Raw genomic sequence first — 12,514 nt, forward strand, 5'->3', positions numbered from 1 at the left:
GTGAAAACGGTCTTATGTATCCACTCTAGCTGACATGATGATGAAAAGCGAAGATGGCTGCATTTTCACTTGTTAGGTTGCTCCAGACTCACCGGAGTAGATGCTTTGAAAGGGTGCAGAGGTCGGCTTCTGCCCCTCTCTCTGTTCCCTCTGTCCCACCTCCCCCTCTTCAGACATCTCTTGTTTAGGCCGCCGTGGCGAGGAAGGGGGGGGAGACGCTGAACGGGGTGAAGGCGGGTGAGGCAGGGGCTTTGGCGGAGACAGTACTCTCTGCCCACCTTCCTCTGACTTCAGTGTGGTCACTGGAGAGGGGAGCCGAGGCAGTGGGGTTAGGGACGATGTCGACGGGGTTGGAGATCGAGAGGAAGGAGGAGGTTTGCGGGGATGCAGCACCGGTGAGGGAGATGGGGATGAAATTGAGGAGGGTCTGGGCTTTGAGTCAGTGTTACGCTTGTCTGCTTTGTCTTCAATCTCTGGCCGGTGCTCACTGGCCTTTAGGCGCTCCTACAACACAGGAGAGGAGATATTTCTGACAGACGCACGCACCGTGTGTGTATGATGTGACAGACTCAGGATATGAATTGTGGGATGTGCTTTGTTTAGACTTCCCTGGCTGTATTCTTTTGCAGCTGCAGGATATGGCTGTTTACTGATCTTTACTTTTTGGAAGCGCAATGAAAGCAGGGAACTAAAATCCTACTGCAAACCAATCTAACATTGTCTTGCTGTGTTTATGCCTTTATGTCTACATACAGCTGGATTGTACAATGTGTAATATTCATGGAAATGTCTTTAAATATGTTGTTTGTTGACATGAAGGTGCTTAACAGCACAAAGTCCACTCACAGCTATCTGTGCATTCCTCTGTAGCTCCAGGACCTGCGCCGTGTGCTGCTGAATCATGAGTAGCTCGTGTTGTCGGAGGATCTGCTGCTGAGAGAGGAGCTGCAGCTGGGCCGCATGCTGCAAAGTGCTGGTTGTACCGTACACACCCGACCACACTGGGGCTCCACGCTCCAGTACATCACCACCTGCAGAACAGCAGCCAGAGCCATGAGAAGAAAGTAAAATTAAATGTCCATTCAAAGTTTCTGCTTTTTACAAAGCAGTTTTTTTCCCCACTTACAAAAAGATTTTTTTGGATATTCTGAATTTGATAGAGAATTATTGGAATTTGGGCATGTTTACTACTGTGATACTCCACGTCCTTTTTGTAGCTTTTGGGCAGCGAAACCAGCTGATGTAGTTTTAATATAAAAACTGTTGCCTTGTTGTATTGCTATAACTACCCCATGCACATTAGGTGTTACTCAACTGTAAAGGAAAACAACTGAAACTGAGTTGAGTATGTACAAGGGGAAAAGAAGTACAATGCACTGCTACAGTATCACAGATACAGGGTTTAGGGTGGCTTATGGTCACAGAATAGCCTCAGCTGATGGCAAATTATAAAATGAAGCCAGAGAAACATGAGTGATTTTCCATTTTCATTTGTTTACAGAAAGTACAAACAGTAACATCTGTCTGTATAAAAGTGGTACTCCTTTGTTTTTGCTCGAGCAAAACGGAAGCCAACTTGCACTGATACTTTTACAAAGACAACAGCTTTCCTACCATAGTGTGGCAGGTGTTCGGATGGGATGACGATTAGCTGTCCAGACTGCGGATCTCTGGCAAACTGGTAGGGAGGGGGCATTGAGCCTGGCAGAGAGGGTGGGTAGCCTGGGGGGAGGGTCTGGTGGAGTGAAGAGGGACCCAGGCCTGAATAGGAGGGGGGGAGAATAAAAGGGTGAAAAAATGGAGGCAGAAGTGTGAAAAACGTCAGATGAAAAGAAGAGAAAGTCAACAGAAGCCAAACTGAATCCAACATTTACCCAGTGCTATTCTTCATTCAGCATTTATACTTGCAGTGAAAGCATAATGGAATCACATGTGGGAGCGTGCACTGAATTTAGCTGCTTGAGAGAGTATTTTGTTTTTGGGGTTTTTTTGTCCTCCGTGTCTAGACAGAGAAGGCCCTTGGGGAGCTTTGCATGACCATGTGTCTCAGAGTTGCATGTTTTCAAACGTTACGTGTACGCTTGCATAAGCATGTGAGTGAGTTTGCATCTCTGTGCTGTTATTTCTGGATAGTGTGCGTTGGAAGAAGGAGGTCTGGAATGTCCTGCAGAGACCAGGAATGTCTGCGGCACTTGACTCAACGGGGCTGCTGCTGATTGAACCGCTCGGCGGACAGACAACACCAATCAGAAAAAGCCACGTGTGAGAAGCTAGAAAAAGCATGTGTGTTGCTCTGTGTTTAGCACCAGGTGTTATAACGCTGACAGAAGATAGAAATGATTCTGAAAGTGCAAAAGCATACAGAGTTAAAACCGCTAATTCCTTTAGCGGCGTGCTGTGCTATCTTTCCCACATCTGGGTGTCTCCTTCAGTGCTCAAGGAGCTTATTTAAACTCCAACATGTAAAGTTTCCATCAAACAAAGTGACTGTAACACACGTAACATGTGTTTACCACTTTGTTTTAATGCAAACAATAAGTAAACTAGGGCTTTCTGTATGATTACTTCCAAATAATCCGTTAAATAATTGTTTACTCTAAAAAAATAAATAAATGTTGACACAACAGTCTAAATAAAAGCAGCACAATCAACAATGTGTCTTTATTAATTTTCTGCAGCTTGAATAAAAGATTCATTATTTCAGCTTCTCTTGACTTTTCTCTTGACATAAAGCACAAAATTATTAAAATCGCCAGTTACACAACCGAGTTCCTCAACGATGTTACGAGGGGTTTCAGGAAAAATCTAAAGTGTGAGACAAAAGCACATCTACATACTGTATGGAGAGCCAGAGAGCCAGACTGGGGGAGCTCCAGACCGGGGTATCCACGGGTGAGAGGTCAAAGTTGAGGGGTCGGGAGGCCATCGTCCTGCCCCTGCCAGAGCGGCCCCTCCTGTGACCATAAGGTTTGGGGTCATGAGGCTGGACGTCATCATACCAGGTGTCAAGCCGCTAGATAGTGGGGCAGGGTGCATCTGAGTAAACTCTGCCAGTTCCTTGGACTCTCTAAAAGGAAACAAGACCCGTTTAATAAAGGGACAACCCCTGGGGCTGAGAAATGAAGGCAGAGTGGAAGTGCCAAAAACTGCAGTTTCAAGGACAGCTCCAAAAGCGAGTCAATCCCAGTGGACTCCCATAATGCATTCGACTTTACAGCAGAAATAAACCAGTTTACAGTGTGCTACATAAACATTTTTAACCACATTCATAACAACTGTACACAGGATGTTTTGTAAGATTTAGATTTCGTTCAGGCTTAAAACTTTGCATTAACAGGAACATGACTGCTTTGACAGACAGGTGGATGCAAACTAGCTAACTACTCTGTGCTGTATCAGCGAATCTGAGTGGCTGAACTGGACCTCTTCACTAGCATTTTTACTGGAATTAAATCTGTGCTCCAGTTTTGGTGAGTAAAAATTCTAGTCCCTTATTTGTTCCTTCACAGGAATTAGCAGGAGTCTGTGTCGACTGCACCTGCACAGTTTCGGGATACAGCTCGTTAGCTGAGCTTGCTCATAAGTTTGAACTCTGCACTGCAAATATGGTCACATGTAGCACCAAACTCACAAAGTGGTAAAAACCACAGAGTTTAAGTCACAAAGCAAAAGGTGACACAGTTGATTCTTCCATCCTTTATATACAGGCTACGATTTTAATTTAATATTGTTTAAAGAAAAGGTGATGAAGGAGACCTGCAGGTGGCCCAATAGACTTGTTTAACCATGATTCATGACTAATGAGTAACTGAGTTACTAACAATAAAAAAAAATAATAAAATAAAAAAATCAATAGCTGAATTACTTCCCCACCTGAGCACTTTCTCCTGCTCACGTTCGAGCCGGCCAGCCAGCAGTCTGTCATTGTGGTGGCGAGCACGGTCCTCTCCACGTTCTTCATCTACACATTCAGGAAGACGGGAAGAGAGAAAAAAATTCATCATCACATTTTCTTCGATACTACACCATAGAAGAAAATATGATGGGCTATAACAGCCATATTATGCTACCTGCTACAGTGCACTCTACTATTGGACATCTCTCTGGTCTATAGTAGGGATGAAAAAAGGAAACTTTGGCAGAAGGTTATAAAGTCGAGCATGATGGGTGACAACAGAGAACAGAAGGGGAAAAATACAAGATGACAGCGACTAAAGGTGGCACAGCATGTCATAATGAGCGGAGAGGCTACAAAAAAAACATTATGTTAAGCTTCATTCTCCAAACAGAGTGTGTGTGCACACAAACTGTACAAACACACACAGAAATGGAGCGACGGCTCTCACTCCAGCTGCCAGCTCGCGTCAATTATTAGTCTAGTGCCGCAGGAGACACGTGAACCTGCCATCGCTGCCTTACTACTGCATACACAGGGCCTTAAACCCATCCTGCTTACTGTGAGAGCCAACGGCAAAAGACTGAGGAGGAAGAAAAGAGGAGGAAGGGGAGCAGCACTCAAGCGGGCAACCCAGAATAAACATGAGGGTCTCCTCCTCTCTCCCATTAACCCTTTTCCATCTCATCAACGCTGGCTGAGGGTCCCCGAGCAGCAGAAGGTTTTATACATGTGTGCCAAACCCTTCAGTCATGAGTGTGTGTGTGTGTGTGTGTGTGTGTGTGTGTGTGTGTGTGTGTGTGTGTGTGTGTGTGTGTGTGTGTAGCCTATAAAAGGACAAGAGACTTTAACAATCCCTGACATGCTCCACAGGAAAGGGTTCTACACTGTTACCAAGGTTACAAGAAGCCGGCCCCACATGCTATCCTTTCTGTATCAGGGATAAACACTGCGTGCCCCCTCTTCTTCCCCCACATTCCTCATCGCTGTGCTTCCATCTGTCTCATACTCTTCTTACTTTCCTGACACACTTTTCTCCTCCGGTCCATCAACCTATTGATAGATGGTCTCTCCTATCATTAGACCACTTCGTGCTTCCTTCCATTTACACATCCATCTATTTCCAGTGTAATTCTTCTGCTGTTTATTTAGAGCTCCTCCTAGCATGAGGGACTGAGGCTATTAGCAAATCAATCTGCTCAAGGAAGGAAATGACTAACCCCCCCCTTCTCCAATCGCAAACAGGCATGCACTGCATGTGCATCTACAGTAGCTCATAAATACACACAATTCCTAATATACACACAGTCACTCAAGACTGATCCATTGCTTAGCAACACAGCCATGGTCTTATTGTAATTCAAGGCTTGTTTGTAGCTTTTAGCTGCGCTCTGTAATGACATGTTTAATGCAGAGAGGGGGGGGAAGGAGTGGAGAAAGAGTAGAGGGCCCAGAGGTGGGACAAGGGGGGAGTACCTCTACAAAACCCTTTTCTGAAAGGAAAGAAGGGTGGGGAGGCAGAGAGATATTCAACTCAATGAAAAGAGCAAGAGAGAGAGTGAGGCCGAGCTGTGGGAAGACAGAAAGAGCTCAATGACACACGGTGCTGAGAAAGAAACAGAAACAAGGAGATGGAGCGGGAGCACTGGAGCTGAATGACCTTGACGTCCAAGAATGGAGTGTAGTATGGCAGGAATTGCTATGCAGCCAGCAGAGAGCCATTCAACAAAATACACCCTATGACATAATTAGTCAAATTGTGGGGGAAAAAAGTTGTTTTTAACCATTCAAATCACGTTACACGCATGAACACCTCAGTGTCAAACAGTTGACTGAGGAAATATGACTTTGAGGCGGGAGAAAATGAATCGTCTATTATTCATAGAAACCAAAATGAGGAATCATTTGCTCTTGGTTCATTTAACTGAAGGGATCTGTGTTCCCTGCAGAACAATTCAGAGAGAAGCCACAGTGGAGGGTTGAAAGCAGAAGCACGAGCAAATACATTTGAACAATGTTCTAAGTACACTTGATTTAACTTGCCAGTAACTTTAAAATATTGTGTAATCAGTTCAGTGAATGTGACTCCTGGAAGTATTTTAAAACCCACACTGAGTGCAAATTGCACTGAGATTTGTACGTCTATCAGTCACCAGGAAAAGAAAAAAAAAAGGAGTTTTTAGCTGAAGAAGACCAAAGAAGTACTGACCTTTAATAGCGGTTTGCAGCAGGGGTCTCTGTGTGTCTGAGCTTCCACTCGTCTGTTTACTGGTGGCCCCGCTGTCTCTCTGCCGAGCCACAGCAACAGCGATCCCAACCGGAGGGTGGCGCACCTCGCCCTCACCTTCCCGGCCAAAGGAGCGGGCACTGTCGGGTCGTTCCTGTTCTCTCTTCAGCTGAGGCATCCTTAATGTTCCTGAACCACCGGAGCCAACTGCTATCCTATCCCTCTCCCTTTCTCGCTCTCTCTCTTTCTCCCTCTCCTTTTCCCTCTCCACTTCCATCCCAATGTTCCCCAATCCACCAAAGGGCCCTCTGCCGTCCGTGATGTTCCTGGAGGAACCAGGGCCTTCAGCAGCAAAGTTTCCACTGTATTTGATCAGGCTCTGCATGGCCGAAACCTCTTTAGAATCCGAACCCAATCCTCCACCACGCTCTCCACCGCTGGAACCCCCTGGTCGGTAGAGCGCCGATGGGTCCAGGTAGCGTCTCTGACTACCCTCTTCGCTTGCACGCCCGTGTCCGTGCTGGGAGGAGTGTGTTTGGGGGGAATGGCTGTGGGTCGATTGTGTGTTGCTGTTGTGTCGATGGGATGTGTGAGGGGACTGTGACATTCGCGTGTGTGTCTGCTGGCTGTGGGGAGAAGAAAGCGTGTGTTGGGCTGCCAGAGCAGCCATGTGACTTGTAGCGTATTTGGTCACCGGACTGATAGGATTCCACTTGGGCTCTGCTGCAGATCGCTCTATGCCTAATCTGTTTGAGTGTTTAGAGATGTCCCTGGTTTCTGGGCTGAACCTTGATTGAATGGAGGAGAGGGATGCGTCCTGGTTTCGTTTACCAACAGAACCATTGGAACAAATCACAGAACCTTCCTCTCTTTGATTGCTTAAATCGCCTGAGTGGGAGAGCCGAGGATGCTCCATGAGGATCTTCTCATGAAACCTGTAGCTCTCCCTCTCTCTGTCTCTGTCCCGTTCATGCTCCACGTCTCTGTCACGCTCCCGTTCTCGGTCTCTGTGTTTGTTGTCGCGCGCTTGTGATGCTATCTGGATCGGCCCCGTCTGCTCATCATAAACCTCCACAGAAGGCACATACGTAGGTGCGCTTATTCGTTGCTCCCTGACAGACTCTCTGGCTGTGGAAAGGTGGGGCGCACCAGCTGCTGAGGACTGGAGAGCAGGAGGGAGGACATAGGATATGTGGAGGGTTCCAGCTGACGTGGCTACAGAGTCATTCCTCCTATGTCTCTCTGAATGAGGGTTTGAGTTATTCGCATTAGCATTAGAGTTATGGTGGAGTCGAGAGCTGCTATCCTCGTCCCGACTCCCTCTGTCCGGTTCTGGTCCATGAAACCTGCCTGTTCCTCCACCCCCACCAGGAGGGAAGGAGGTCTGTGGAGATGACAGCCTGGATCTGGGCTCCACTGTGGAAGGCTGGGAGTGTGACTTTTGCTGGTGTAGATGGAAGGACCAACCATCTCTGTCTCTTTCTGCGTCCCGGTCCTTTTCCTTCTCTCGTTCCCGTTCCCTGCCCACCCTGCGGTCCTCCTCACCTCTCCCGTCCTGTGTCAGGTCCACCACGCTCTGCGGCCGCTGCTCCTCTCTTGAACGTTCCCGCTCCCTTTCCCTGTCTCTATCCCTCTCTCCCCGATAAGACCTTTCCCTCACCCCTTCCCGGGATGTCCTCTGTGGGGGTGTGGAGCTGGACGGGGTATTGGAGGCAGCAGACGGGGGGTGGAGAGGTGACTGCCTCAGGGAGGATGGCAGGTAATATCCCTCTAGAAACACAACATAACACACAAGTCAGACAACCACACTGCATGCTGACAGATGATGAAACAGATGAAGGCAGAGTACAGCAGCATCCTGCAGTACTCAAGCAGAGGTGAAAAATAATAATAAATATTTATGTGTTAACTTGCCAAGAAAACGTAACAATGCAACAGACTTATAGTAGATCGGCAACAGCCGAATGACAGAAGAGATATACATTATAGCAGACGTTCCCAAAGTGTGGGGCCTGCCCCCTAGGGGGGGCGCAGAGCCATTGCAGGGGGGGCGCGGCATGAAAAGTGAAAAAACAAAACAAAAACAAAGCTTGGACACTGCTAGCACGGGGCGCCCACAGAAACGCAAAGCAGGAGATGAAGCATCGCTGAATATGTTTCCAAACCAACTTCATTCTAAGCCAAAGACTAGAAAATATGGTGAAGCATATCTTCCCTTTGGTTTCACTTTTCCAATCATGCCTATTCATTGATAGCAATGTTGAATATTATTACACAGGAAAAAAAACAACTACATGTAAAATAATTACACCGTGACGCCTCTGCCTTTCTAAATGGAGCGACAGTAACTGCGTGTATATGTAAGCGTGTAAAACCTGCAGATAGTCAGATTAACAGTATTTCGTCTCTATCTGCCATTCTGCAATTCATCTCATGTAAAAATTAACGTGGCGCACAGCGTGACGTGAAAAAGGCACATAACTTTGACGTTGAGTGATGAACTCTATATTCCTCGTCCACACATAAACGCAAAAAAGGAGTTTTAAAAAATCTCCGTTCTCGGTGATTCGAAACGCCGTTGTGGACGAAACAGCTGCGTTTTCAAAAATACCCGTGTAGGTGCAGACATAGCGTAAAATAGTTAGTAGTTTATTTTCTTACTACCTGTAATTTATTGCAGATTACTTTATTTGCTTAATTGTTTACTAAATGTTTGAGGTGTGAAATAAACCGCAATGGAGCAAAATATGGGTGTGTGTGGTTGGAGGATGTGTTCGTGCGTGCGTGCGTGCGCGCATGCGCGCGAGGGGGGTGCGAACATTTTTCTTGTAAAACAAGGGGGGCCCAGCAAAAAAAGTTTGGGAACCACTGCATTATAGTGTGAAAATGACAAAGGAATCAGGGCTAAATCTGGTGTTGTATTTCTGGCCAGGGCCCACAACTAAATAGGCTTTCACACTATAATAAAAAGGTTTAGCACAAAACTTACTGCTGCTGATGTATCACAGGATAAAGCAGAATATGTACAATAAATTCAGGCAACTGGTCTTTGTGAATGTTATCGACGACAGATACTGACCTTTATGAGAATCATAGAGAGGGTGCTGGGAGAGCGAGGGAGGCTCAAGGTGCCCCAGGTGCCCCAAGTAAGGGCTGGAGTACAGGCTGCTTGGAAGAGGGGGGTAGCCTGAAGACACAGAATGCAGGTTATAGAAATGACACTGAAAACACCAGAAAAGTCCAGTAAAATAGTGTATAACTATAAAAGGTAATTTTGTTAGCTTATCCTCTGAACGTCAGTCTTGTTGACTCATGGCAGAGGCTGATATTTATCTGTTGTGTCACTTCCACTTTGCACCGGCTAAATGTTCAGTAATGGCATTCATCTTCTTTACAATGAAGATTTTTAGGGTCAATGATTGGCCAAATTCTCATTCTAACCCATCAGGTAGAAATTTCTCAACACTTGCATGCTGACTGCTCTGATTAGTCAACTTTGAATCTATTAGTTGACCTGCAGATAATCAGTCTTTGACTGTTTGATAATTCGTTAACAGTTACAGTCATTTTATTGTAAAATCTGAGACCTTTGGGTTTTGGACTGTCACCCTGGACTCTGAGACGTTACAGTCAGCTGGTCTGAAGCAATACCATGTATAAGAAAATCACAAGGAGGCATTTCAGATCATTACATCATTCTTTCTTCCTCTTAGTCATGCATTCAACGACTCTTGCTTTGATGTTTAAACATTTCAGACTGTTTAAACTGGTGTTTGTTTAACTTGTAATGATTGTGTTACTGTGTAATGAGAGCAGTTTCTACAATTTTATCCACTTAACTTATAATCAGTAATCAGCTGACATAAGGACTGGAGCTACCTTCGTTTTCTAATGCTCCAACTTTTCAAAGTGATTCCTTTAATATCTGCTGACTTTTAGAGAAAATGAAATCAGAACGTACACATGAGAGGGTGAAATTAAACTACACGTGCATGTATTTATTTGGACACTCAGTTAAGTGGCTGATCCGTTTTCTTTTTGTCCACTGAATTAAATAATCAACTTCAGCTCCAAGAGATTTAACCACACTATCAATTGTGACTCAGTTTCTTTTTTTTTCTTCATAAAACATTTACAGCTGAGCTCATGTCATATATCACTATTTGTGGGTCAGCCTGGGTTGCTGGGCAAGAGTCTCCCGACAGCCAACTGCTGCTCTCAGAGACCAGATCTTAATATAGACAAAGGTTTGTGTTTGGCTTTCTGTGTTAGGACTGAGCTGGCTGGTGTCACCACGTTAGGCCATAAGCAGAGGAGAAAGACGAAGAAAAAAAGGAGGGTGAGGCATTCCTTGTTCCCACACTCCAGCCATTCCAAGAAGCATTAAAGACGCAGTTGCCATTCCAGCACAAAAGCAACGGCAGCAGCGCAGAGGTATAAATGGGTCTTCCCTCATTCTGAGATGCAGAAACGGAGAAGCTGAGGAGGTGGGTGTTAAGGGGTGTCAGCATTAGAAGAAGGCACTGGGAGACAGAAATATAAGAGGCATGATGGAATGAGGGTAACAGCATGCAGGATGGGTTTCTTGCAAAGCTCCCTTTAACCACAGTTAACAGCTAGCCTTGATCTTTAACAGCTTTGATTTGTGGTTCAGCTGTAGCAGTACAGTGCATCCCAGGCATATCCAAAGTCTGCCTCTTAGCTGCTGCCCAGAATCGTCTCCAGCTTAGAGTAACTTTAGCTGCTATCAAAGCCAGCCACCAGGTATTAGGAATCTCTCTTAGCCCGTGAAGGATTCTGTTCAGGAGTCTTCTTCACCAAGCAGAGGGTTTAGCTTTTTTAGCTTTAGAGACTTCAACCTTAAATCCAGTCAAACCTAAGTCAAATGTCAAAGTTTATCCACCCTTTATATTTCCTTCTCTGGCTGAATATAAAGTGAAAGAGGTTACATCTTTTAAATTTAGATTTATAATTAGACATTTACAATGAGCAATTAGTAGCACTATTCCCACACAGGAGATCTAATCACAACCCTGAAGGAACAGTTTCACATGCGGCCAGCAAGCTCCATTTTACCTCACATTTCCACACTGGGCACCTCTAAGACTACCCATATTAGTGCTCTCATATCCACTCTCACTGACATCATACAGTGTTTAGTCTAAGGCCTGAGCTTTTGACCCACAAGGATTACTTGCACATACACTAACCTCATTATTTTAAACTGTGGCCATGTTTAATGTGAGCATCCACCACTGTAATAGCATATGGAAAAAGGAAAAGCACAAGAGGTCTACTGTAAAAACAGCTTTTTCCCCCATTTGTTTTTGATAGGAAATGACACTTGGCCATTAGAAGGAAACAAGCAGAGTCTCCAAAAAGCTAAGGTCAGATTATGAGCTACAATCATGTCAGTGCCTGACCAACAGTCCCTGAACTGAGAAACAAAGACAAAATCTTAAAATAAATAAACTAACCACATAATTTGATTTACAATGTTTGAAAAGCACTGAGCAAGCCGTGCGTCACACAGGCAACGCAATCACTTTTAAAAGGCATCTTAAATGAAATCCATTTGTCCTTCTCTCTTACCTTGCTGAAATGCACTGTGGGGTTTGTTTTCTACCCTATCTGACCTACTCCAGTGAGATTTGATAAGGAGTTGCAAAAGGACACAAGGGAATGAGGAGGCGACCGAGATTCAATCACTTAATGAACAAGCCTTGAGGAAAGGCACAGGCAAGTTAAGGAAACGAGGAGTCCAAGGAGACAACCCTCCGTGTGCCTAAAAGTGTGTTCGAGCGGGATGGTGTATGAAAAGTAGGGCAGGAGAACTAGAGAGACGCCGACAGAGACAAAGTGCGTACTGGACAGAAGGCTCAAAAAAGAACAAGAGAGAGGAAGACAGATTACAGAAACAGATGACAGGCGAAAGTAAAGGACTGGTCGAGGACAGAGGAACCAAGGCACATTCAGGACAGAGCCAGCAGCAGAGCTACCAGCCGTGAGACAGAAATGGAACAGGATCCCAGTGGAGTAAGCAATGAGGAACAGGCCTCCTGGGCATTGGTCAGGACAGGATTGTGAAAAATGCCATGAAAATATGATGCCACTCTGCCTTTGAATTATGTACTGGGACAGAAAAGGAGGATAGAAACAGAAATGCAAATGTAGGTGATTTACCATCATGAGCATGCGATGCCCACAGCTGAGCCATCTGCAGACTGCTGGGATTTGCGGATCTGTATGCAGGGTCAGAGGTCAGAGAGGAGGGGCCTGGATAGCCTGACAGGAATGGGCTGGAGCCTGCCGGGAAGGCATCGCCTATAGGAAAAAGAATGAAGACTGTCAGTCACCCTTGTAACCGCGAGGCCAAACAACACAAACAGTCA

The 12,514-nt window shown here is 45.5% G+C and overlaps 1 protein-coding gene across 1 annotated transcript in view; it reads right to left on the reverse strand.

Annotated features, from left to right (window-relative positions):
- Positions 1 to 12,514, reverse strand: part of tnrc18 (trinucleotide repeat containing 18) — a 44,728-nt gene that overhangs the window by 14,915 nt on the left and 17,299 nt on the right. The window contains exons 3-10 of the mRNA XM_087839644.1: positions 12,306 to 12,446; positions 9,202 to 9,309; positions 6,105 to 7,892; positions 3,874 to 3,961; positions 2,838 to 3,067; positions 1,615 to 1,761; positions 847 to 1,031; positions 93 to 504 (exon numbers count right to left, since the gene is read on the reverse strand). Coding sequence (XP_087695770.1) covers positions 93 to 504; positions 847 to 1,031; positions 1,615 to 1,761; positions 2,838 to 3,067; positions 3,874 to 3,961; positions 6,105 to 7,892; positions 9,202 to 9,309; positions 12,306 to 12,446 — 3,099 coding nt within the window. The remainder of the gene's footprint in view (positions 1 to 92; positions 505 to 846; positions 1,032 to 1,614; positions 1,762 to 2,837; positions 3,068 to 3,873; positions 3,962 to 6,104; positions 7,893 to 9,201; positions 9,310 to 12,305; positions 12,447 to 12,514) is intronic.

This window comes from Neolamprologus brichardi, chromosome 4 (assembly GCF_056152115.1).
Source record: "Neolamprologus brichardi isolate AB-2024 chromosome 4, ASM5615211v1, whole genome shotgun sequence".
Lineage (NCBI taxonomy): Eukaryota > Metazoa > Chordata > Actinopteri > Cichliformes > Cichlidae > Neolamprologus > Neolamprologus brichardi.